This window comes from Phoca vitulina, unplaced genomic scaffold (assembly GCF_004348235.1).
Source record: "Phoca vitulina isolate PV1807 unplaced genomic scaffold, GSC_HSeal_1.0 scaffold92, whole genome shotgun sequence".
Taxonomy (NCBI): Eukaryota; Metazoa; Chordata; class Mammalia; order Carnivora; family Phocidae; genus Phoca; species Phoca vitulina.
Window position 1 is genome coordinate 455,746 of NW_022589795.1, and position 25,529 is coordinate 481,274.

Here is a 25,529-nt window from a genome sequence, read left to right on the forward strand (position 1 = left end):
CACACCTGCCTCTCAATGGGGCTCTGCACGTCTGCCCCCAGCACATCCGTGCCAGTGCCAGAGATCCTGTGCAGACTAGGCCACGGCCTCCCTCCACCACCCAGCCTCAGGCAGGTGAGAAAATGAAGCCATGGCAGGCCCAGAGGTGCCACAGGTCCTCAGGCTTGGCAGGCACGTTGCAGCTGGGCCCACCGGGTAGGGAGATGGGGGATGCACGTGGGGAACCGTCACATAAGCGGACAGTCACGACATCGGGATGGGTGAAATGATGGTGTGCATGGGGCATTACAGAGCAGAGAAGGGGCCCCAGTTCGGCCTGGCTGGGAGCAGTGGGAAGTCATGGAGGAAGTGTTCCCGGAGGGAGGTCTGAGCAGGGTCCCAGTGAGTGAGCAGGTGAAGGCATCCTGGGCAGAGGGAACAGCATGGACAAAGATCAGGAGGCAAGAGCCAGCAAGGAGGATGCTGGCTGAGGGGACAGAAGGGATGGGCAGGGGCTGGGGTGGCTCACCCCAGACCAAAAAGGGGTCTGGACGCCAAGCCATAGGCCACAGGGAATGTTCCGCCCAGGAGAAATCCACCACATGTACGCTAAGGCTGGACGGGGTAGGGCTGGAGGCTGAGGCTGGCAAGGAGGCCACCCCTTGGACAGACACACGAGGCCTGGTGTCCCTGAAGGGGGGACTCATGCCCAGCCATCTCTTCACCCCTCCCACCTCCTAGGGTTCCAAGGTTCCAAGCTGGAGGCCTGTGAGTGTGTTTGTGCATTGAATTAAATCTACTCCAGATCCTTAAACACTCCTTTCTCCCTGACTCCCCTCTGTGTCTTTGCTACACACAAGGTGGCCATGAGTGCATGTGAGACCCAGCCAAGGAGGTATCAGGCTGCTAGGGGAGCCCCCAACTCCCCATCCCACCCCTAAACCCCCCCTCCCCACCCCACCGTACAGCCTCCATTAGATCTGTGTGTTAGTTTTATTTTCTTTGCTTTGGTCTATACAAAAAAACCAATAACCAAAAACATAAAGCCAGAATAATAAAACTCTCTGCTGGGACCTCCCCCAGCCCCCCACACCCACGTGCAGGAGGTGGTGGTGGGTTCGAAACAGGAAGGGGAAGAGAAAGCCCCTCACCGCACACCAGAGGGGTCAGCCAAGAGCACTTCTCAGGAGTCAGCTAGGGCGGTTGTGGGTGGGACGGGGTGTGAGGGCGTCATCCCCAGAGCTCCCAGGAAGGGGCCAAAGCCGGTTGAATGTCCTGGAGAGAGGAGCAGGAGGGTCCTGGAGTGGAGGATTCACTCTCTGCATCTCTGTCCCATCTCTGTGGTCCGTCCCTGAACTTTTCAAAACAAGCTTTGGATTCTGGGCTTTGGGCCTTGAACCTGGGTCCTGGACACCCCAGGGGCTCGGAACAGCTGGTTGGTTGGAGTTCAGTGAGACAATCAGGCCCAGAGAAGGAATCAAAGCTCTGTGGGGCCCGGGCCACTGGAGTCAGGCCCCCTGGGGTGGGGGTGGGGGGTGATTGCTGGTGGGGGAAGACAGCAGGTGGTTGAGTCTAAAGCTTTAGTGCCGGGGCCACAGAGGTGGGGAGGGGGTGTTTGGCCCTGGACCCACAGCCCAAGACAGAAAAGCAGGAGCAGATCATCATCCCAAGAAAGACCCTACAGAGGACCTCTGGAGGCGTGGGGTTCGGCGAGAAGTCGCAGCCCTGCTCCCCTGGGCTCAGGCACTTTTCTGTCTCGCCCCATCGCCTGCACGGAGAGCCTCTCAGATGAGGAACCGCACCTGGGGGTGAGGCAGACACAGAGGGGTCAAGGCAGGCCTGTGGCCCCTAGGAGCTCGTCACCTACCCACTACCCTCAGGAGGGGCAGGACTCCCTGCCCCCAGCAAGATAAGGGACTAAGGCAGGCCAAGGCGCACCCCTTCCTTGGGGAAGCTCAATAGCAAAAGGCACCACACTCGATCCCCCCCAAAAAGAGCCAGGGTTTCAGAGGAAACATGACAGGGCCTCCGTGCGAAGCAGGTTCTAGAGGGGAGGAAAAGCCTATCTCAACAGCCCGCGGGCATGAGGGAGGGCTGTGAAGCCTACTGGAGTGGAGCCGGCTAGGCCAGCATGTGGTCCGCCGTGGGGTAGGGGGGCCTCAGGCCGTCGCTGTAGGTGTCGATGGGATAGTCCCCGTCCATGTCCATGTGCATGTCCAGGGGGTCCAGGGGCACATCGCTCGAGTACATGGGGCGGTAGGTGGCATCCATGTCTGGGGAGGAGAAGAAGGCAAGAGGACCTTCTACGGTCTGCAGACCACCCTGCTGGACAGTCCTAGGTCCATCTGCAGTGGGCCTGACCCCCTCTCCAAACTCCCACATCAGGGGGCCTAGACAGGAATATGTGTGGATACTACACAGTGGCTGCCATGGGTCCTTTGGCCCTGGAGCTCACATCCTTCCTTCGCTCCTTCGCTCACGTCCACAGAGATCCCACACCTTAGGCACTTGGTGGTCCCTGAGGAACTCTGCACACACTTACCATCTGCATAGGGTTCATTGATGGGGATCATGCTCTGGGCCTAAGGAAAGACACAGAGAGACATTGGGGGAGGGGGGAAGGGTGGAAAATGTAGGCTCTGGGCTGGGGGTGGGCAGCTAGAGAGGCTGCTAAAAAGGGGGCCACGGAAAAGCAATGACCCCTCAAAGGAACAGAGGATGAAATGGAGTTACACAGTGCCCCAATGGGCTCCTCTCCTCAGGCACCCCCCCTAGGGAAGGTCCCACCATTCATGCTTGGGGGCACCCACAGAACTAGAGCAGCCCTGGGGACAGCAGTGCATGGGATGTCTTGAGAGCAGGTACCAGGGGCTGCCCCCCACCCCCGCACCAGGATCAGACAACATAAAATTGCCACTCTGGCAGGTCAAAAACAGATAGTTTAACCTACTACTTCCATCTGCTAGAAATTGTCATCGATGATCCAGTTATAAAATAAAAATCTACAAAGTTGATAGTGTAGTAGGAGCCCCCTTGAAAGTGCTGTCCTTGTGCAGTGTGCAACTTGCACAACCATACACTGCAGTCCAGCCCAGGATACTCACAGCCTCCCAGGCAGCGGGGTCATGCTTGAAGAGGGAGTTGGTGAGCTCCACAGACACGCGCTTACGGTAATCTGGGTTCTTGTCCTCGGAGATGCGGAACAAGACAGCAGCAGCGTAGGTGGCTGAACAGAGAGAAAAGGAAAAACCAGTTCAGGCGCCTGCCTCCACCCGGGCTAGAGGACCAAGACCCAGCCCTCCTCTGCCACCCCCTCGGCCAGAGCACAGCCCCTCACCAGTGCCCTCGTTGTGGGAGTGCAGGAGCTCCATGAGTGGGGCCGAAGCGCCCTCAGCGTCAATGGCATCAGCAGCCTCCTTGTCCTGGGCCAGCTCGCACAGGACCCCGGCGGCCACGCGCTGGATGTTCTCCACGGACGAGTACAGGAGCTGGGGGGAGGGCGCAGGGGGTGGGCGAGGGGTGCAGGTGGGTGAGGTGTAGGGCAGGAGGGCAGCCCACCACCCAGCCCTGTCCACCTCCACCTCCCTTCTCTGGATTTAACACAAGGCTCCTACTGGAAAGTGTGGAAAACTCCACCTCCCTTCTCTGGATTTAACACAAGGCTCCTACTAGAAAGTGTGGAAAAGTCTAAGGGAAGTATAAAGAAAAAGGAAAGAAAACCAGCCACAACTCCCTTACCCACCTACGGCCTCTGGCGAGTTTCCATCAGGTTTTTATCATAGTCCTGTTTTACGCCTATCTATATAAATTTTGATCCCTGCTTTTTTTTTAGCATTTTTTTTTTTTAAGATTTTATTTTTAAGTAGAGGCGCCGGCATGGTGCAGACGGTTGAGCATCTGACTCTTGGTTTTGGCTCAGGTCATGATCTCGGGGTCGTGAGGTCGAGCCCGCAGTGGGCTCTGCCCTCAGCGCGGTGCCTGCTTAAGACTCTCTCTGCCCCTCCCCCCACGTGCTCACTAGCGCGCACCTCTCTCTCTCTCTCTCTTGCTCAGATAAATAAATAAATCTTAAAAAAAAAACCAAACCAACAAAAAAGATTTTATTTTTAAGTAATCTGTACACCCAACATGGGACTCAAACTCACAACCCCAAGATCAAGAGTCGCACACTCCGTCAACAGAACCAGCCAGGTGCCCTGCAGCATATATTTTGATATTTTGATTCCTGGTTGTCTTTTTTTTAACCTCATACTGTAACATAAGGCATTTTCCTACGTTATTAAAAAATTTTTCCTAGAAATCTATGAGTCCATACTGGTAAAAAAGAGAGTACTAAAAAGCCAAACAATAAGAACAACAAAAACAAACAAACAAAACCCCTCATGGGTCACAACTGGGGGTCACAATGGCACCGATGATCCCTTACTCTGAACTCTAGTACTTAAAGGGAAAAGATTTCAAAAGCAAAAAATCCTTCAACTCACGGTATACAGCCATATGATATAACAGATCATTCTTTTTTTTTTTTAACCACTCCCTTATCATTGGCCACTCATTTTGTTTTCAATTATTGTAAGTAGCATTGTGATTGTTGACTGTAGGTATAAATTTTTGCCATGTTTTAAATTATGTTAAAATGATGTCACAAGGAAAAAGTCCCAGACTTGGTGGAGCCCGACGAAGGGCTCAATCCCACGACCCTGAGATCATGACCTGAACGGAAATCAAGAGTCGGAGGTGCCACCCACGAGCCCTGGACATGAATATCTCCAAGGCTCTCCATATAGACGGCAGAATCGCCTTCTGGGGCTATTTCATCACACCTTTGCCAGCCCAGGGCACTACCCAACCCCCCTTTTCCCCCCCTAATTTGATAGTGGAGAGTGGGATCTCACTGGGAGCATCAGCTTCATTTCTTTAAACTCCTGGGGTTGAGCACTGCTTGTTTATGAGCGACCTGGGGACTGCTTCTGCCTCTGCCCATCTAACCACTGGGGTCTAGCCTTAGTGAGCTCTTTCATATGAAAGGTATTAAACTCTTGTCTATTGTGATACTTGGCAAACATGTTCCCAGTTTGCTACTGACTTTTTCATGCTTTTTAGGCTGTTGTTTTGTTTTCTTTTAAGATTTTATTTATTTACTTGACAGAGAGAGACACAGCGAGAGAGGGAACGCAAGCAGGGGGAGTAGGAGAGGGAGAAGCAGGCTTCCCGCTGAGCAGGGAGCCCAATGCAGGGACTCGATCCCAGGACCCTGGGATCATGACCTGAGCCAAAGGCAGACACCCAACAACTGAGCCACCCAGGTGCCCCTAGGCTGTTTCTGATGTACAGATGATTTTAATGTTTATGTGGTTGAATCTGGAGATATTTTTCTTATTTGTGATCTCTCTCCTTGCTTTTTTTTTTAATTTCTTTTAAGATTTTATTTATTTGAGAGAGAGACAGAGATAGCATGAGCAGGGAAGAGAGGGAGAAGCAGGCTCCCCACTGAGCAGGGAGCCCGACATGGGGCTCGATCCCAGGACCCCTGGATCATGACCTGAGCCAAAGGCAGACGCTTAACCAACTCAATCACCCAGGCGCCCCGCTTTCCTTGGTTTTGAGCTTGGAAAGCCATTCCCATGCAGGGATTTGCTAAGTGGTCACTCCTGGTGTGGCCACTTTGCTCCACACTCCTCCAAAGACCTCTTGCTGCATGGCCCAGACCCACCAAACCCATGGCTGCCAAGCTTCCCCTTTCAGTAATGAGGATGAGCAGGGGTTGGAGGGTCCTCTCCTGTCCACCTGCCCCAGACTCACCTGTACAAACAGGGGGATGGTGTTGAGTCGGAAGATCTCCATGCGGTTCATGGGATCCCGGGCGAGGATGTGCAGGGCTCCGGTGCAGCCCTCCACAATCTCCTCCATCCTCACACCGTCCTGCACAAGACGAGGCATTGGGGACGTGGCAACCAATGGCCCTTGGACCTGGCCACACACCCCCAGCATGACAATCTGACAAACCTCACGGGGCCTCAGAGTCCGCCTCCGTGACAACTTGCCTCCCCACTTACACACACGCGCACGCATACGTGCACAAACAGGACAGCTCCGACCCCCAGGGAGGGCTCGCTCACCGTGTAGGGCTGCTGTGTGCCTGCTGCCACATGGCGCTGGGCATCCTGGTGAGCCTTGACCAGCAACTGGACGAGGCGGGGGATAACCGCCGCCTCCTGCAGCGGGGCGTGGTTTGCTGGGCACAGGGCCAGATTCCTGATCAGGCCGATGGTTGCCTGATAAGAAAAAGGACGATAATAGGGACATTTCGTGGACATCTGAAGAATCCCAACTTCCCAGCATCATCTCCTCCTTCCCTTGTCATCTCTCCATCCCCCAGGCCAGACACAGGCATGCTGGAAGATCTCCAGACCATGAGACCACTCCCAGCCCATGTCCCTTATTCCACAGGATCTGTGGGTCCTCATGTTCAACTCTAATAGCCCCTGCTAAAATGATATCCCATTCCAGAACATTCTACCAGCCCCGTGCCCTGCCCCCACCCATCCTTTCTCTTAACAACCTCCCCCCGCCCCCAGACACCAGAGTTTTACTTGCTTTTCTGATAATTCCCAAACCCTGATTATCAGCCTTGCTATGGCTGACCCCAAAGCTTCCTGCTTTAGTGATACTCATATTACAATCAATCCCCAGCAAGGCAGTTCTGGGAAGAAGCCTCCTCCCCAGGGCACCCCATCTCCCAGGGGCCACTCTGGCCTGCCACGGTCCCTCAGGCTCTTGCAAAGCAAGCTCTCACCTCACCTGACCCTCAAAACAAGAAGCCAGGAAGGCGGCGACAAAAGTCATGAGAGATGAGGACATGAGCACAAGGTAGATGACCTGCCATGGCCACTTGGCACTTAGCTGCTAGGTCGAACCCTCCCCCCACCTCGGGCTTGCAGTAGGGACCAACCTCGAAGAGGGACCACATGTTTTTGTTTTCTCACTATGGATTTTAAAAATTCAATGTATAGGGGCGGCTGGGTGGCTCAGTCATTGAGCCTCTGCCTTCGGCTCAGGTCATGATCCCAGTGTCCTGGGATCGAGCCCCGCATCAGGCTCCCTGCTCGCGGGAAGCCTGCTTCTCCCTCTCCCACTCCCCCTGCTTGTGTTGCTCTCTGGCTGTCTTTCTCTCTGTCAAATAAATAAAACCTTTAAAAAAAAAAAAATTCAATGTATAACTCCTTAGAGCCATTCTTATCTGTACTGTCCAACTGTCTAAAATTTCATCAACGGGAGCCCCGCCAGCTGGCTCTCCTCGACCCAGGCAGCCCCCTTCACACCCTTAACTCCGTATGGCAGACACTAAATGTCCCCCCAGAACCCTTTCTATTTTTTGTCTTGTTAGCGTCCCCCCTGAACTGTAGCAGGACACATGGCCTTCTGACACAGGACACTTTGCTAGCCTCCTTGTATCTAGATGTGGCAACATGACCAAGACCCGAAGTGTGAGCGGAAGCGATGTGTCCCATAGACCAGCCACATCGCCTTGGAACCTGTTAGAAATGCAGCGTCTCGAGCCCAGCCTTTGGGACTCAGGGCCTCTGGGTCACAGCAGCTTTGCCTGTAGCCATAACAGCTCCTAATCCCGCCCGCAGAGAGCGCCTTCCCCTTGCCGAAGCCCTCCTGCGGCCACAGTCCGCACCTTGACCAGCGGCCACTGGTTGGGCTGGTTGAGCAGCTTGACAATGGCCGGGATGCCATAGTTGAGGCGCACGGAGTTCTGGGCCATCTCAGCCTCGGGGTGGCGGCTGGTGAGATGGCGCAGGGCACAGACGGCAGGCTCCGTGATGTCATCCTTGTCGCCGGCACGCAGGATGGCGTGGATGAGAGCCTCCACGCCGCTGTTCTGGGTCACCAGCGTCTTGTTCTTGCTGTTGTTGCACGTCAGGTTGGACAGAGTGCCCGTGGCACAGGTGAGGACGTTGACGTCGTCCACACTCAGCTGGTTCACCAGAATCTTCAGCACGCTCTCCAGGCCCTCCTGTAGGTTGTGGGGGAGGCAGCGGAGAGTGAGGGAGATTCCCCGCTCCCAGGAGTCTTCCTAAATCTGTCCGGCGGCGGGGTGGGGATGGCCTGACAGGGTCTGAAGCCCACTCAGCTGACAGTCAATGGGCCCTGCCCGCGTGCCTCGGAGCCCCCATCCCCATGCGGCTATCCCACCGGGCAGCTGCCGCTCAGAGCAGCTTGCCCACATACCCACAGCCAGCGGGCCGGCTGTGAACCCAGGCCTGTCTCTAAGCTTGTGCTCTTCCCTCCCACCCCCTGCCCCTCTGCGTCCTCAGACCCAGGCAGGGCCGGGAGGAAATTGTTGAGGCCACGTGCTTCCGTGGCCCAGCTGGCCTGCTCTTCCCGGCTTCTCATCTTTCTGGGCCTTCGTGCTGCCCTCTCAGTGGTCCCCAGGCCAAATGCAGTTTCAGGGAACATCACTGACCCAGAAGCCCCACTTCTCCCAGGGGGAGCCCCAGGGGCCTTGTGGTAGAACAGGAAGACTCCAGGCTCTGGGATGACACTGCTGAGTCCCAGCTCTGCCGTTTACTAGCTGTGACCAAAGGCCATTACATAATCCCCTGGGCCCCTGTTTCTTCACCTAACCACCTGGGTCCCCTATTCCACCTCTAGCTGTTGAAAGGGGTAAGCGAGCCAATGTCCACAAGTGCCTAGCAGGGTCCAGCACATGGCCGGGGCTGAATAAACAGCCTATTGATGGGGTGCAGGGGGCCTCTTAGGAATGGTAGTCGGGTTGGAAGGAGGGACCAGGAGTCTTGTCCTAAAACTGCATTTTTCCTTAAACTGTGTGTTTAGTCACCAGAGCCCCCAAGCTATCTCTTGGTACATTACTGCTGCTCGCCGCAGGATCTAGGTCAAAACTGTTCCCCAGGGACCACCTGAACTGCAGCTTAGGAACATCAGCCCCTTCTTCTATTTCCCTTCCTGAATCCTTAACAGCCATTAGAGCCTTAAGCTAAAGGGAGGAGGGATTTCAGGGTATTTCCAGCCTCAGCCACAACGGGGCAAGATTTATTGGCCTCAGGCCTCCCATGGCTCCTAAGGTCAGAGTTGCAGACAGGAGCCTGCGTGCGGCAAGAGGGGAGGACGAGGTGGCTGGAGAGGTGGACCCAGGCCCAAACGCCTCCCTCACCTGTTTGGTGGCCACGTCCGAGAGGTTGCGCAGGGTCCAGAGGCAGTTCTGTACGAGGCGGGGGCTGTTGCTTGTCAGGTGTTTGCCCAAGGCCTGCATCCCACCTGGGGCAAGGGACAGGGAGCACGTCGGCCACGGGGAGCATGGCTCACCAAGCCTGGCTGCTGGACAAGGCCCCCACCCCAGCCGTCCTGGCCACGTGGGCCATCCTTGCAGGCCATACTCACCAGCCTCCACAATGGCAGGCTTATTGCTGGGACACACGGACAGCACCTTGAGCACACGGCTGGTGGTCCAGAGCAGCTTCTCATAACTGTAGTTACGCATGATCTGCACGAGGGCCTGGGGTCCTCCGTTGGCCAGGATGATGAGCTGAGGGGGAGACGGTGGAGAACGAATGTGAGACAGACAGGAAGTATGACAAGGAACAAGGAAAGGAGAGGGGGTGACAGAGCTGTCACTACTGAACTTCAGCGAAAACCTGAATAGCTTTTGTGACAACCAAAAATGCCAAAATTTTGAAAAAAGGATAATACACAATGCTGACAAGGATGAGGTGAAACTGTACTAACAGACACCACCACTACCAACGCTGTAAGTGATACAATCCTTCTGGAAGTAAGGAAATATTAAAAACCCTCAGCCCCACTGTTGAAAAAATTGTCCACTCTTTGGGGAAAGCTGTGTGCCCAAAGATGCTCATTACAGCATTGTTTATAAAGGTAGAAAATCAAGAGCACTCTAAATGCCCTCCCTAAGAATAACGTCTGGGGCCCCCACTTCATGAAATGCTATTTGCCACGATAGAGGGTGATTCTGAAGATACAGAAAAAAAAATTTTAAATACATAGAAAACAGGGGCGCCTGGGTGGCTCAGTAGGTCGAACCTCTGCCTTCAGCTCGGGTCATGATCCCAGGATTCTGGGATTGAGCCCCGCATCGGGCTCCCTGCTCAGGGGGAGTCTGCTTTTCCCTCTCCCTCTGACCCTTCTTGTGTGCTCTCTCTCACTCACTCTCTCTCTCAAATAATAAATAAAATCTTTCAAAGAAACACACAGAAAACAGATGCAAAGTTGTACATTTGCCAAGGCTACAACCACGTACAAATACGCCCACAGGACGGCCCTGCAGGAAGCACATGGAGATAGCGGTGGTTGTGTGAGGATGGTGACATTTTTTCCTTTTCCTTTTCCTCAAAATATTCAGCTATGTGATGAAAGATGTACAGCTGCGCATACTCATACATTTAACCTAAAAAGGGTAAGGAGGTAACCTAAAAAGTGGCCGGAAGCTGCAGCTGGACAGAAGGTGATGCTCCGCAGGACTGCGGGGCTGGGCTGGGGGCGGCGCACAGCCCACCTTGCTCTCCTGGTTGCCGTAAGCCAGGAGCTGCAGGCAGTCGGTGGTGATGGCCAGGAACTTGGGGTTGTTCTTGTTGAGCAGGGGCACCATCTTCTGCAGCCCATCCGCCAGGCGCACCGCCATCTTGGCGCCCTCCTGGTAGAGTAGCAGGTTGTGCAGCGTGGTGATGGCATAGAACAGGACCGACTCCACGGGGGAGCTAGGACGACGGGCAGGGCGTTAATGCGAGTCGGGTCCCAAGGGCCTGGCGTGAATGTGGGCTACCCCCCTCCCCCGGAAGCCTTCCCCATACCAACACCCCTGTGGAAACAGCCCTTGACGAAAACATCATTGTCCCTTGAGCCCGGCCCCGCTCGGCCCCGCTCGGCCCTGCTCGGCCCCGCTCTTACGCACGGAGCGCACAGTGCGCACTGCTCCTCTCTCCACCAGGACCACGACTCCCCCTGCGCCCAGGGCTGAGCGCACAGTAGGTCTACTAAGGAACTACCACATGGCAGGCCATGTGCTAGAGCGGTCCTGTGAGGGGATCAGAGTATCTCCAACCTCAAGGAACTCACAGCCTGGCATGGATATAAGGAGAAAGACCAATGAACCTTGCAAGCTGCGAAAGATATGGGAGGCAAGGAACTCTCTCTGCTGTTCCCTCTGCCTGGGATACTCTTCCCTTCATCTACCCGGGCCAAACCCCACTCATCCGTCGGCACCCTGCTGTCAGAGTACACAGAGCTCTGAGCAATCTTGGGCAGACCGCTCCCTAGCCTATACTGGATCCTGGGAACTAACCTGCTAGTTTCTTACATGCCGTCTCCCCTGCCAGGCCGTGAGAAGCTGAGCCCCAGGACTGGGCATGGGGCTGCACCTGGCACACAGTAGGTCCTCGATAAATGTTGTATGGAAGCCCAAGGGAGGGGAGTCCCCAGGATCCCACAGTGAGTAGGGGTGGGTACCTGAGCATGCGGACCAGGGCAGGGATGCCGCCTGACTTGAAGATGGCAAGCAGCCCCTCGCGGTGGTGGGAGAGGTTGTGCAGGATGCTGGTGGTGCAGCGGGCTGTGTCCAGGTCACTGGTGTTCTGCATGGTGCGCACCACGGCCGCCACCAGCTGGGGCGAGCCCATCAGCGCCCGCCGCGACGCCTCTTTCTTGGACAGCTGGTTCACAATCATGGCTGCCTTGGTCACTACCACCTGAGGGGGAGGGGGAGGGATGGGAAAAAGTGAGCAGATGGGCCGGGCCAGCTGCCACTGTGAGATGAAGGGGCCCGGTGAGCCCGTCCACAGAGTTCAGACGGACCCAGCTCAAACTCTCCCCCGTTGATGTGGCCCGGGGTAGGGGGTCCCCTGTAGACACCTGACCTCTCCCCTCTCTGCCCCGCCCCCGCCCTGGCCAGACCCCTCCCAGACCGGGTCCTCATCGTTGAGCAGTTTGGTGAGTTCAGGCAGGGCCCGGGTGGCCAGCTCGGCATCATCCTGGTAGTTGATGAGATGCACGATGGCTGACTTGAGCAGCTGGGACGGCTCGGCCAGCCGCTGCAGGTTGGTGCTCTGACCCTCCACCTGGGTGGCCAGCAGTAGCGAGCTGTCTTCCCCTGTCACACCAGGACACATGGCCTCCCGCACCCGCTTGGCTCTGGCCGTCGTGGACATCTGGTACTCCAGGTCGCCGGGGGGGGGGGGGGGGGCAACGGGCAGGGACTGAGCCATAGGAGGTGCATGGGGGGGGACAATGGTGGGGGGACACTGGGGAGCAGGGCAGGCCTTATAGACAGCCCACGTGGGTTCTTGGGGCTAGCTCCCACCCCAAGGCCCCAGCGACACCCCTCGCACGGTTCTGCCTCTAACCAGGGGAGGTCACCACTGCCTCAGTTATGTCAGCTGTAAAATGGGGCCCCACCTGTTCTGTCCATCACAGGGAATTCTTATGGGAATTAAATACTAGTTGTAAATCGCTCTGAAAAAAAGGTTGTAGTAGTACACACATCCCTACAAAAGTGTTAGTGAATGTTACTATTCATAAGAATAGTTAACATTTTTTGAGTACTTAACTATGTGCTTAGCAGTGAATTAAATGCTTTTCTTATATTTTCTCATTTATCTCATAATAACCCTATAAGTACTATTATTATCTCCATTTTACAGATGGGGAAACTAAGGCATGGTGAGATTCTAGGAGCCCAAGCTGGGGTCTGAATTCAGACAGCCTGACTCCAGAGCCCAAACCCCAACCCTACGCCCCTCCCTTAACAATCAGGTTGAGGTAGCAGGAGACAACCTAGGTCTCCTCTCAACTCTGAAATCTCATGATTCTAATTATATCCTCATCATCTCCAAAGGAGGCAACTCTCCCATTACATAGGCAAGCAAATAGAGGCCCAGAGGGCCACCCAGTATCATACAGCAGATCAGAGAGAAAGGCGGGAGTGTGGGTTTCAGAAAGCAGGAGGTGGGTTCTCAGCTCAGACTCCGGGTTCCACCCCCTGGGTGGGTCCAGAGTCCCACATATAGGTGCCCAAGCTTCCCAGGCAGCCCGATGCCCTGGGGGACAGACACACAGAGAGGCAGAGGTTCCACCCTCCAATTAGTCGGGAAGGAGGAGACACCCAGAGACCTTTCCCACCTGAATGCTGGGCTTTGAGCTATCAACACAATGACTGGCCTGCCAAGGGGCCCTTGCCTGCTGTCAGGGAGGAGAGCCCTGGGCGCTGAGGCTGAGCTCTGCCGGGCCTCCACCTGTGCCAGCCCACCCCGCACCTGTCCCAGCACCCACAGCTCATCCGGCTCAATGTTCGGCTCCCTGGAAGCACCTGTGGACAGTGGTCTAGGGCCCACATACTCCTCTCCCCCCAGAGAGACCAGTGGCCCGGCCGGAAGCCCCAGGGCCAGGAGCCAGCAGCTGGGCTGTCACGCCACCACCCGGCCTCAGGCTATCTGTAGGTCTCCTCCTACCCCCATCGGAAGCCCTGCCTCCCCATCAAATTTGAGGCTCCTGGAGCAAAAGGACCATCTTTCCTGATAGTCCATGGGTCCCCTGAGGGCAATAGTGATGCCTCGACATTATACTGTAAGTTCATCGAGGACCAGGACCGTGCCTTCAGTCTGGCAGGAAGGGTCTTGCTTCCTCTCCATACGAGAGGTTCAAGGAAGAGGAATCCGCCGCCCTCTCAGATGGGGGCACCCTGAAGTAGCTGCGCCTCCTCCCTCAGACAGGAGCCCCCTAAAGTCGGCCTCCCTCTGCCCCGACAGGGCCGAGGCTGGTTTTTTGCTGAAGTATTTCCGTGGGAGAGTTTCCATGCAAGAGTCCCCGGGGATCCTGACCTTGGCTCTGGGGCACCTGGGTGTAGGTGGTGGTCTTCTTAAGCGTGTACTGGCACCCACAGGCCTCATCCTCTTCCATGATGCCCTTGCTACTGACCGAGGGCACACAGGTGTTGGCACCCGAGTGGATGCCAGAGTCATAGGTGTACGTCTGCTGCCACTCTGTCACCTTGATGGGCTGTTCGATCAGGTTCATCACTTCCATGGCGGCTGCTGGGGACACAAAGGAGGGACAGGAAATCAGCTGGTTCCAGGGAGGCATCCCAGGATCTGGCCCAGCCCCCAGCTTCAGCCCATCCCCAGGCCCAGGGAGGGACTGCCCACAATGGGATACCCAAGTGTGAGTCCTGGGCTTAGATCTCTAACCTCCAGCCCAGGGTGGAGCGAGCCCTATGGGCAGTGGGGCAGTGAAGAGCCAGATGCCCCAACCCAGCCCTGGGCTCGCTCACCTTGCTGTCCCCGCCCAACACTCCCAGAGCAAAAGGCACTCAGGACCTCCAGCAGCTTCTGGGGTCCTGCACACCCACCCCCATGCATGGGGCTCTCTGGGAAGGTCTCTGGTGAGGCACCTACACCCCAAGCACTGGACAGGAAACTGGGTGGGGCAGGGAGGCAGTCTGACAGGTTTCTCTGGAGAGCCCCAGAGGCTGCTGGGAGCCGTCAAAGGCTCCCTTGGAGACTCCAGGATCTCAGGATCTTTCCTGAAGATGGGGCAAGGATCACAAGTGACCCCAGAGGCCCAAGCCCTGAGATCCCTGTCTCTCCAGCACCCCAGCTCCTAGAAGCCTTTTCCAGAATTCTGAGCCCCACTGACCAGTTCCAGTATCAGCCACATACTACTGGGCCAATTCACCTCTCCGTAGAGCCCAACCCTCATTTGCAAAATGGGGTAATACCACGTCCCTCGCAGGCTGTCGTGAAGGCTGGATTTGTAAAAGACCCAGCCTGGTGCCAGGCACATAGTAGGTGCTCAGTGTTGGTGGCCGTGGCCATGCACGTGGCCGTGGCCATATAGGAACACTGTCTCTCCCTCGGAGGGGTTTTCTCACTTCCTGTCCTCCTAGAACCCAGACTAGAGATAAGGGGTGGGGTAGGCCTCGGGAGGGGGGTCACTGCTATTCGGGTACCCCTTCCTCCCCCTGCAGAGACTTGGGGGCACTTGAGGTTCACGAATTGCTGGGCCCTACTGCGGACCCCTGGTGAATTCTCACTTGGTCTGTTGGGCTTCCCTGTCTCGGGAGCTGACCTCCAGAGTCCAACCCCTGGGAGGATAGGCAAGGGAAGCTGTGCTCCAGGGAGGGCCTGCCCCGTGCCAGAGCGTTCAGGAACGCCGTCATCCGCACAAGCAGGTGCTCCCCCCTTTACGGACAGGGAAACTGAGGCTCCACCAGGGGAGGTGGCACAGCAGAGAAATGGCAGAGCTGGGACCAGGCAGAGGCGTGAGGGATACCCCAGTCTGTGGCCTCTGCACACGCAGTGTGGCCTCAGACAGCAAACAGACCACAGGCCGGTCCACCCACGAAGGTGGACGCGACGCAGCCCCTCAAACCTACTGTCCCCATCGTGACGGGGAACTGGGTAAGGCCCAGGGTGGTTCGGCTGGCTCAGGCAGGCCCCACCCCAGGAACAAGCATCAGCAGGGTATGTCTTCCCAGGGCCACCCTCAAGGAGGAGGATGAATGATCCTCAGGCCTCCCTGCCTTTTATGGTGACACGGGCTCCTTCCCTGCCTGTGTGCGTACCTGAACAGGCAGAGGCAGGAGCCAGACTGGCTCCCAGCCGCCTCCTTCCTCTCCTCCCTTCACCCCAAGTGACTCAGAGTTTCGAGCTGATAAACAGAAGCAGGCCCAGAACGCACCAGACAGCAGGCTGGGTGCCACCAGCTGCACCCAGCTGCTTCCCAGGCACCGGCTATTTCAGGAGGAGCCCCCCGCCCCCGCCCTAACCACACACTGGAGGTGGGAGAGAGAAAGAATAGAGAAGTTTGGAGCAGCAAGCCTGTCACAGAGCCGCCCCTGGGGAGGAGAAAACCCCGGGGAGGAGGCCTTGGACATCCCAGCGCTGCCGAAGGGAGGTAAAACTCCATCAGGACACACAGCTGCGCTGACCCTGTAAATGCCACTACGCCAGGCCGAGGGCGGAGCCCCCATCTGGGCGCTGAGCCGTATAGTCAGATCTGCTCAGGACAAACTGGAAATCTCCAGCCCCGATCATAAGAACGCTCCATCTGAGCCAGGAAGAGCCCCTCCCCAGCAGAGACCGCCGCCTACCCCTGGGGCTTCTCAGGCCAGCCAGAGGGGCGCAGGCCTCACCCTGAACCTCAGAGATCACCCCCCACCACCACCACTTGCCAGCCCCATATCCACGGGGACCACCGAGGTCAAGGCTGGCCACAGGAGGGGCATTTTCCCAGCAGGCCCCTCACCACCCCCCCACCCCCGCCAGCCGCAGGCCTGGAGCCAAGAGAAGCTGAGGGCTGGCGGCTGCCCAGGGCGAGACAGAAGCCACAGGGAGGTCAAAGGATCCATGGGGGAAGGGACACTCAGCTGCTTTTACTGTCAAATGAATCTCACGCTTCCCTCAAAGCCACCCTGGCGGGCATTTATCCACGCCCAATTTCCAGTTGAGAAGACTGAGACACCACCCTGAGAACAGGGCAGTGCTCTGCTCAGATCGGGTCAGCCTCGCTGCACACCGGCCTCCAGCCCGCTAAACAGGGCTGCTCCCCTGGCTCCTAACAGGGGACGCCCTGCGGTCAAGGGGAGTGGGCGGCTGGGGCGTGGGTAGAGCGGAGCCCCTACGAGTGGGCGGAGAGGCTGGGGAGGCCAAGGGGACTCACAGCTGGAGGCAGAGCACCGGCTACGAAATCAGGCGTCCCAGCTCTGCCACAAGCTTACTGGTGTCCTTAGACGATTACTTGCCCTCTGTGCTTCATCCACAGAAAGAGTGGCCCAGCTGATCTCAGAGGAACGTTGATAGCTAAGACTCAGGCTTCCCACGACAGACAAGAGAAGGCTGAGGGTGGACCAGGGGAGGGACGGCACACAGTTCAGAGAGGACACACACCAGAACGCTTCTCAAAGAAAGGATCCCGGGGTGAGCTCCTCCTGCAGCAGGAAGGCTAGGAGTCAGACCTCAGGCAGGACTGTCAGGCCGCCCCACCTTCCTCCTCACCAGCTCCCAGGAGAACCAGGGGAATTCTATCACCAAGAAACAAAAGTGCTGTTTGGGCAGTTCCCAGGGTGGAGGGGGCCGCGCCCAGCTTGGTCTCACCCCTCTCCACCCTGGACCCGGCGCGGGACCTGCCCCAATGCCCCCCGGACAGAGCCAGGGTGGAAGCAGGCGAGACAGGCACGGGCCCTGCCCACGCGCTCCGGCCAGAGCCGGGCAGAGCCAGACACGGGGGGCCTTTGTTTAGCAGCATGCTCTACTGTGGGCAACAAGATCACAGCGTGGGGTGGGGACAGCACCGGCGACAGGAAGAGGAGCCTGGGCCCTGGAGAAGGCGCGCCGAGGAGCCTCCCCACAGAGGTCCACAACTGGGTAGGAGTGTGCAGGCGAGCTTTGGACACACCCTGCCCTTCATTCCTGCTTCCTCCCCAGCGTGGCCACCTCAGCAGGCTGCCCCTGGGCACCCTAAGTCCAAGATGGTCCCGGGACAGTGTGGTCCAGTCCTGACACTCAAAATTACTGCCACGGGGTGGGGCGGGGCGGGCTGGCCGGCTCAGTCGGAGCAGCGAGCAACTCTTGACCCCGGGGTTGTAGCTTCTAACCCCATGTTGGGTGTAGCCATTGCTTAAAAATAAAATCTTTTTTAAAAACTAAATAAACAAAAAAAAAACACCCTGCCACCAACCTACCGCCGGCACCTGCCCCCCACCAGCACCGCTGTCAGTAAAACAGGGTCAGTAAAACACCTAGAAACAAGGGCCGGAATGGGCCGCCCAGGAGGCCTGCTGGAAGGAGGCTTAGACACACTGCACGAGGGAGCTAGAAGAGCAGGCAGGGCCCTCCAGAAGTTCCCTCGGCCAGAGGCCAGCAGCCATGCAGACGCTCAGTGACACGGGCTCAGTGACAGAGGAGGGGGCCTGTGGGCAGGGCAGGAGAGCCTGGGAGTCAGGGGAGAGGATCCTTCCAGCCCCGCCACTCACTGGCTATGTGCTCTCGGACAAGTCACCCGATTTCCTTAAGCCTCATGTTCCTCATCTGCAAAGTAGAGATGATCAAGCACTCCTTTCTTGAGACCACGTGTGGTTCGTGGATCTCACACAGCCGTGACCGTGGAAGCCCTCTGTCCACAGTAAAGGCCCAGGCCAGCTTTCTTCTATTAGCCAAGCCAAGACATGGCAGAGGAGGAGGCCAGCAGAGTCGGGCCTGGCAAGGGGGCGAGCAGCCAGCCTGCTTTTTGGGACCCAGGACCAGGGAGGGTGTCTGCCTCCCAGCCCCAGGCCCGAGCCCCAGGAGTGGGGTGGGGTGTGGTGTGGCTGGGGAGAAGGAGTTATGTCCGGTCCAGGAGGGGAGACACTGCTCTCCCACTGCTCTCTGCTCTCTCCTCTCTCCCCAGTCACATGAGCTGCTTCCTGCATCCAGGGGTGGCCAGGCCAGTCAGGCCGGGACATTCCCCACATAGCAGTCCCAGGAGAGAGGCTGGGCTGAGCAGGGTCACCAGCCCCCACCCTTCCGCACTGCCTCTGACTCCAGCAGAGCTTTGGCCAGCGGTCCCAAGAACAGACAGAAACAGACCCTAGAAAAGTAGAGACAGACGTGACTGCTTCCCTTGAGAGCCCTGTCTCCCCCATCAGGCTGGGGCTTCCCAGCTAGGCCTCTCCCCTCAGACTGGTGGCCTCAGCAGCAAACACCCCACAGACGAGAGGTTCCTTGACAGAATTCCGTAGTCTCTCCTTTCAGAATGGTCATTCTAAGCAGAGACTAAAATGGGCACTACATATGGCCAGGGCCCTGGGGACAGGAGAAGACAGAGGAGCCCATCCTCCTGGATGTTTCCAGAGGAAAACCCTCACTTCCGGTCTGGAGGACAGCCCAAGCTGCGGCCCAGGACTGGCTGGGGGTGGGGGAGGCTCAGGTCAGGCCATCCCAGCTGCTGTTTGTTTTCTTCCTTCTGGGCTCCTTCCCAAAGCAAACAAACCAGGGTGGGAAAATGAAGGGGACTTGGAGGAGAGGGAAATGCAGGGCCAGGTGGCTCGACCCTGAGGACCTCCGGGCTCCCCTGCGGAGGACTCCAGCTGGAGCTCCCGTCTCTGCTGGTGACCCTCTGTGGGCAAAAACCCAAACTGGCGGATCACCCCACACCAGGGCTCCTGAGAGTGGAAACACACGGCACCCAGCCTCAAGAAACAGCAAAGGGTGACTTGTGTCAGTGGGGCCTCACACACCAGGGCCTCCGGGGGGGCTGGGCAGCCCTGACCCCAGCTGGCATCCTCTCCTTAGGGGGTGATCCCCCAGGGTTTCATTCTGCAGGGATCTGCCTGACCCTCTCCCGGAAGTACAGGGAAGAACCAACCCTGAGTTCCCTGTTCTGCATTTGCTGGAGAAAACTAGGATTTGGATAAAGGTTTAGTTAAAATTTGTTATTGTCTACAGAGCGTGAGATCATCAAGATAGAGGCTAAGAAACAAGAAAAGAGGGGCGCCTGGGTGGCTCAGTCGTTAAGCGTCTGCCTTTGGCTCAGGTTGTGATCCCAGGGTTCTGGGATCAAGCCCTGCATCAAGCCCTGCATCGAGCCCCGCATCGGGCTCCCTGCTCAGCGGGAACCCTGCTTCTCCCTCTCCCACTCCCCCTGCTTGTGTTCCCTCTCTCGCTGTGTCTCTGTCTGTCAAATAAATACAATCTTTAAAAAAAAAAAAAAAAGAAAGAAAGAAACAAGAAAAGAGAGGGAAAGAAATGTTAGTGTTGGGATTATGGATGATTTTTTTTTTCTTCTCTTGTAAACTTTTCTAAACTTTCCAGTTATTTTTTACAATGATCAGATGTTACTTTTTCAATCAACAGGGAGGAGGTGTCAGAGAGTCCAGCCTCCTCAGCATCCCCCAAATAAGCATACTGATTGCCCAGCCCCATCCCAACTCTGCCTGTCCCAGACACTCAGCCCGGTGTCCCTACAGTGGAGAAGGAAAGCAGACCTGTGAACCCACACTCTGCAGGTCACAGAGAGCTGAGCTTCTTGTCCTGAGAGCCCCCAAAGGCTGAGGTGCCAGGAGGCTGAGCAAAGAGCTTTCTCTTCAGGCCTGACCAAGGAAGTTGCTAGAAATTGGGGCAGTCCATGCCCCCAGACCGCCATCAGATTCAACCATGTCCCAGGAGAGAGGCCTCAAAATGTCACTTGCAGGGACACAAAGCTGGGTGGCCTGCCCCAGCCACACCTCTCTTTCTCTTCACAGGGGTCACTGGGCCAGCCGGCTCACAGATACCTGTCCCTCTTACCGCCAGGACTCTCTTCTCCCAGAAGACACACCCTGCGTGTTTCCCCAGGGACCCCAACAAACCTCAGACTGGCACAAAAGGTACTGACTCCTGCCTGCCCTCTCTCCCGGGCACGATGGCCCTCCTCCAACTCCCGCAGACAGAACCCTGCTTCCTCCTCTTCAGAGAAGAGTCGCCTCTGACCTTCCATCTCTCCCTCTTTTTTTTTTTTTTTTTTTTTTTTTTTCCATCTCTCCCTCTTACTCAGCAATGCAAGAGCTCATCTCTAACAGACAGGAAGTCCTTCCTCCTGTCTAGCCTCCATTCGTTCCCTAAGAGCATCAGTCCCCATGGCTCTTGTGTCCCCAAGGGTGATGGAAAACCACAAGCTCAGCACCCTCTTTATAGCATCAGTCAGGACTGAGATCATTCTCTTTCCTTCTCTGTCACATCAAGTCCCCTCAGCCTTCTCTTCTCCAGGATCAATAATCCCCATGCCCAGGGGCCCCTCTTGACCTCAAGGGATCCAAAAGCCCAGTGCTGACAGGCTCAGTGCCCAGGCTGCACCCACACAGAGAGAAGCCCCATTTTCCAGGCCCATCTGGTGTCAGGTGCCCGGTTGGCAGAGGTGACAGGTCTCAGAGGGCAGTGACACCAGCCCCTCCCTCAGGGACCAAGGCTCTGGATGACCCCACCCCATCACCAGAAAGGCCCTCCCAGGCTCCCAGGCTCCGGGGCTCCCGGGTTCCCAGTCTCCCAGGCTCCCAGGTTCTCAGGCTCCCAGGCTCCCGGGCTCCCAGTCTCCTAGTCTCCCAGGCTCCCAGGCTCCCAGGCTCCCAAGCAGAGGACAGCCAGCTCTCGGCCCCAGAGCAGCCAAGCAGTACTGACTGGCACAATCCTATAGCCCAGTGGCCCAGTCCTAAATCTGACTCTCATTTCTCTCTCCTCCCCAGGGACCAGGCTCCCCTTTATGTTGGCACAGCCCCAGCCCCAGGCAAAGCAGAAAGCCCCACTCCCTATACAGGGACAAGCCCAGAACAGCCCAGGATCTGGCCCGGCGCAAGCCAGGAGGCAGCAGCAGCTTTGACCCCTGCCCTCCTCTGCCCCACCAGCCTCCTCCACACATGGCCACAGCCCCTGGCCCTGGGGAGATGGCCCCCTCCCCCAGGAACTAAAATCCAAGCCATGGAAGTTTCAGAGGGCTGGAGGCTAGGACATGAGTCACCCCCTCCTGACCAACCTGCCCCCACCTTCACCACCCACACAAACCTGGCTGGGTCATTTAGAATTCTCTTCTCCCCAAACTCCCAGGCAGAGGCTCTCAAAGAGCAGGAGCAGGTTCTTCCCAGAGCTGCAGTTGGGTCATACATGATACAGCAGGATGGGCTCTGGGCTTGGAACCAGAGGACCCAAAGGCTAGTCTTGACCCTGCTTGGGTCTCGATGTGCAACTTTGGGCAAGTTACTTAACTCCCCTGAGTTTCAGTTTCCTCATCTGCCAAATGGGGTAATGATACCTGCCTCTAGGGATTGTCGTCAGGAATAAGTGAAAACACTCAAAGAAAAGTGCTGGTATCTGTAAAGTCCTCCCGTGCATTTTTAGTTACCATTTGTCAAGCACTTATTGGGTCGTGGGTATTACTCCCATTTTGCAGAGTTCACTGAGGCTCAGAGAGATGAAGGGACCTGACCAAGGCCACACAGGTAATGAGTGGCAGAGCTGAGATTCAAACCCAGCTCAGTCCACGCCCATTTCACTGTGCTCAGAATTGGCCCACGGCCCTTCCACTGACAGTCAATCACCCCATCTCATTCTCAGGTGGCTCTTCTCCCCAACCCCTCATCAGGACCTGCCCCTCGAGCCTCCAGCGGGGAGCCTCAGCGGGGAGCCTCAGCGCTGGCAGCCAGAACAGAGGTTCCAGAGGGAATGGGGGTGGGGCAGGGTGGAGAGGGCTCCTGTCACCCAAGCTGGTGCTTGATCTAGCAAGAAATGACTCATTGGATCCTACCTTTTCCCCCTTCTACCTCCCGTCCGAGAACCACCAGCTGCCACCAGGCACCTCCTAGCAATACTTCCTCAGTATTATCTTTTGATCACAGTCACAGACCAGATTAGCTAAACTAATCATTTAACCAATGTAATTACAATGCCTTCCCCTCCTCCACTTTGGCACACAGAAGAGGGAAAACGGGTTATTTTTGCCCAAATTCCATGACCTTTTGGCTCCCCAGAGGTACACTACCCATTAGAGAAGAAGGATGGGGTTCCCTCCTCAGCCTCCCCGTAACTCAGGGCACTCCATGGGGACGGGTCTGACCCCTGCCCACTCCCCCAACTACAACCAGGAAAGAGGTGGTAGGGTCTTCCCAACTGAGTCAGGCCAAGCAACCCTGATTCCCTCCATACTCCCTTCACCCCGGAACTAAGGGAGAGCCTGGCTCTTATATTTCCCCTCTGGTCCCCAAGGAGGCTGGCGTCCAAATCCCTGCAGAAAGACCACACTTCAGATTTTTAAAAACCAGTGCTGAAAGCCTGGTGATCTCCAACTCTGCCCAGGGAAGGGGCTCTCAGGAAATTGGGGTGAAGGGAGCCCTCCTGCAGCTCTCCCGAAACCTTCTGCCGCATAGCCTGTCCCACTCACCCCACCCAGCTCTCTCAGAAAGAGGTGGCTGGGAGACTGACTGCAAAAGCCTCCCGAAGGAATGCACCTTCAAAACCCAGAAATCAAATGGAAACCAAACCCCAAGCTCCACACTCTCCGGCCTCAAAGACCAGCCAGCTATATAAGGTGGGGGATGGGGTAGAGGGGGGAAAAGGCCAGAACAATCGCTCCCCCCACCCTCTTCAGTTTGGCCGCCCCACCCCCATTCCTGGGGAGGGGGCAAAGCTTGGGAGAGAGCCACTGGCGCAGGCCTCAAGCGAGGGGGTGTGGTGGTCCCCGGAGGCAGGAAGAGAAGGAAGAAGCTGCTTCCCCTTTGGCCCACCCCCCCACCCCTGCCCCCACCTCGGGCCCCAGGGGCCCAGCAAACAGGATGGAGGTGGGGGCAGGGAGGATAGGGTCAGAGCGCAGGCACTGGCCCGGGCTCAGCCGGGCCAACTGGGGGAGGGGGCTTTGTCCCAAGACGGACCCCCTAAGCCTGGGGGGAAAGCCCTTGGGCAAGGAGGCAGTTAAACCCGCAGAGAAAGCTGCCGTGAATACTTCCTCCTAGAAAGTTTGTTTGGGGTGATTTTTTCGACAATAAGAGGTTAGAGAAGAAGAGTAGTCCTGTTCCCCTGTCGACGTTCTGGAAGCAGCAGCTACTGGAAACTGGGCCAGGGAATTCTCCAACCAGGCACGACCCCTCCGCTCAGACCCCAGTCCGAGCCACGGGTGCCAGACACCAGCTGGGCGCGCAGCCGGGCCCTGCGCCAGTCCCGCTGTCATCCCATCCCACCTCGGATGGCGGAGCCCTAGCCCGGCACCCACCGGGGCGGAGAGAGGCGCCGCAGGTACAGTACCGACGAGACCGGGGCGCTGGAGGGCTGGGCCTCTGCACTCCGAGTGCTCACCTGCTCCGCAGGTGGGGCCCGCGACGCTGGGAAAATGTGCGCTCGGCCCCCACGGTCGGGCAAGCCGGGCGCAGACAATAGGGCCCCACCCAAGCCTGGGGGAGTAGAGAGGGAGGGAAAGCGAAGATGACGCGTGAGATGGGGTGAGGGTGGCCCCAAAGACACCAGCGGCAGCAAGTTTCCCGAAGTGTACATTCCTGACTACAGAGTGAGCCCTGGGACGCAGAGGAGCAGGGCAAAGTCTCCCTCACAAGAGTCAGGGCGAAGAGTCGGGGATGCGGCGTCGGGCGAGCTCCACCGGCCGCAGGTCAGGCGCGACCCCAGAGGCACCTGCCCTCATCCCTCCCCGCCCTTCTCTGATCTCCAGCTCACGCAGCCCCCAGCGCACAAGGCCGGAACCTCGCGCCCCCTGAGTCGCCGCGCCCAAGGACCCCAGCGCGCCCCCTGCCGCCGGTGCAGGGTGGCGCTCCCTGGCTCGCTCCCTCACCTGCCCGGAGACGGCGGGGATCGGCCTCTCGGCCGCTCGCCGCCCTTCCCTCGCCCCAGCGATCCCCGCCCCGATCGTCCGCACCTGCTTGTGGAGCCTGGCCGGGCTGGGTGTAGGGGTCGGGCCGGGCTGGGAGCCGGCGCGGGCAGCGAACTGAGCTCGGCGCGCTCGGGCGGCGGCTGCTCCGAACTCTGGCCAAGGCAGCAACTCAGTAACCGAACAAAAGGCGAAAGGACTTGACAGCCAAGCCACGCCTCTCGCCCCCTCGAAGCTCCGCCCCCGAGGGAAACGCCCACCCGCTGATGAGGGTTCACTGGCTGCCTCTCCTGACTGTCCCATCGAGGGGCGGAGCCTCGCGCCCAGTCCTCTTCCACCGCCGCCTCTGTTTATCCGCTGGCCATTGGCCCCAGGGACTGCTAGTCGGCTCTGGGGACGGCCTCCAACTTGAGGTTCCATCCTCACTCCGCACCTATTGGCAGATAGAAGGTTACTTCCTCCTGATTGGGCAAGGGATTGTCAGTAAGACTAAGGAAAGAACCAATGGGAAGGATGGGGTGTGTCTTGCCCCACCCTAGCTCTGAGCAGGTGAGACTCATTACTCTCCCCTTCCCCCTACCTGTCCAACAGGTGAGTCAGGAGGCGCCATGGGAAAGGACAGACGCCTTTACAGGCCAGCCAACTCAGCGTCAGGCATGATGCTTCTTTGGGCTTATTCACCCTTGCCACAGAGGGATAATAACATATTTGTATAGCATTTCATAGGCTTTTTTTTTCTAGGTTGGGATTTTTCCCCCAAAGACAAGAGTGCTCATGAGATTTCGAATTAGAAGGCCTGGGTTTGGGTTCTGTCACTTAGTAGCTGTATGATCTCAGCCAGTTACCTCATCTTTCATCCTGTTTTTCTTCATCTGTAAAATGGGTACATTAGCTGTATGTCTCATGGGGGGTGCGGGAATAAAATTAAGGTTTGTGAAATCATTTGGACAACCGCTAAATGTTAGAATTTAAAGATATGGAGGGTTTTTGTTTTGTTTTTTAATTCTCACGACAATTCTGAAAAAAATTTAGGACAACAAAACGAGCCTCATTTCAACGATGGGGAAGCTGAAATTCAGAGAAGTCACAAAACAACAAAGTGGCATATCCTCCACTAGCACCCCTTTCTTCTAATTTCAAGGCCCACCAAACGCATGCGCCCCTGGTGGAATAATAGCTTAGACATAATATGTCAAAAGCAG

The 25,529-nt window shown here is 57.1% G+C and overlaps 1 protein-coding gene across 3 annotated transcripts; it reads right to left on the minus strand.

Moving 5' to 3' along the window:
- Positions 1 to 958: 958 nt before the first annotated feature.
- JUP (junction plakoglobin) lies at positions 959 to 24,544 on the minus strand. 3 transcript variants are annotated; one of them, XM_032396623.1, is made up of 15 exons: positions 24,376 to 24,544; positions 13,837 to 14,045; positions 11,925 to 12,185; positions 11,470 to 11,708; positions 10,520 to 10,721; positions 9,388 to 9,532; positions 9,161 to 9,264; positions 7,664 to 8,002; positions 6,099 to 6,254; positions 5,782 to 5,901; positions 3,317 to 3,467; positions 3,084 to 3,205; positions 2,522 to 2,561; positions 2,087 to 2,252; positions 959 to 1,781 (listed from the first exon to the last, which is right to left on the minus strand). In XM_032396623.1, the coding sequence occupies exons 2-14, from the start codon at positions 14,038 to 14,040 to the stop codon at positions 2,101 to 2,103; spliced, it is 2,235 nt and encodes a 744-aa protein (XP_032252514.1). In that variant the 5' UTR covers positions 14,041 to 14,045; positions 24,376 to 24,544; the 3' UTR covers positions 959 to 1,781; positions 2,087 to 2,100. The 3 variants fall into 3 exon arrangements, with proteins under 3 accessions (XP_032252514.1, XP_032252513.1, XP_032252515.1); XM_032396622.1 differs by having other exon boundaries at positions 13,837 to 14,048; XM_032396624.1 differs by lacking the exon at positions 24,376 to 24,544 and adding an exon at positions 24,292 to 24,333 and having other exon boundaries at positions 13,837 to 14,048.
- Positions 24,545 to 25,529: the final 985 nt, after the last annotated feature.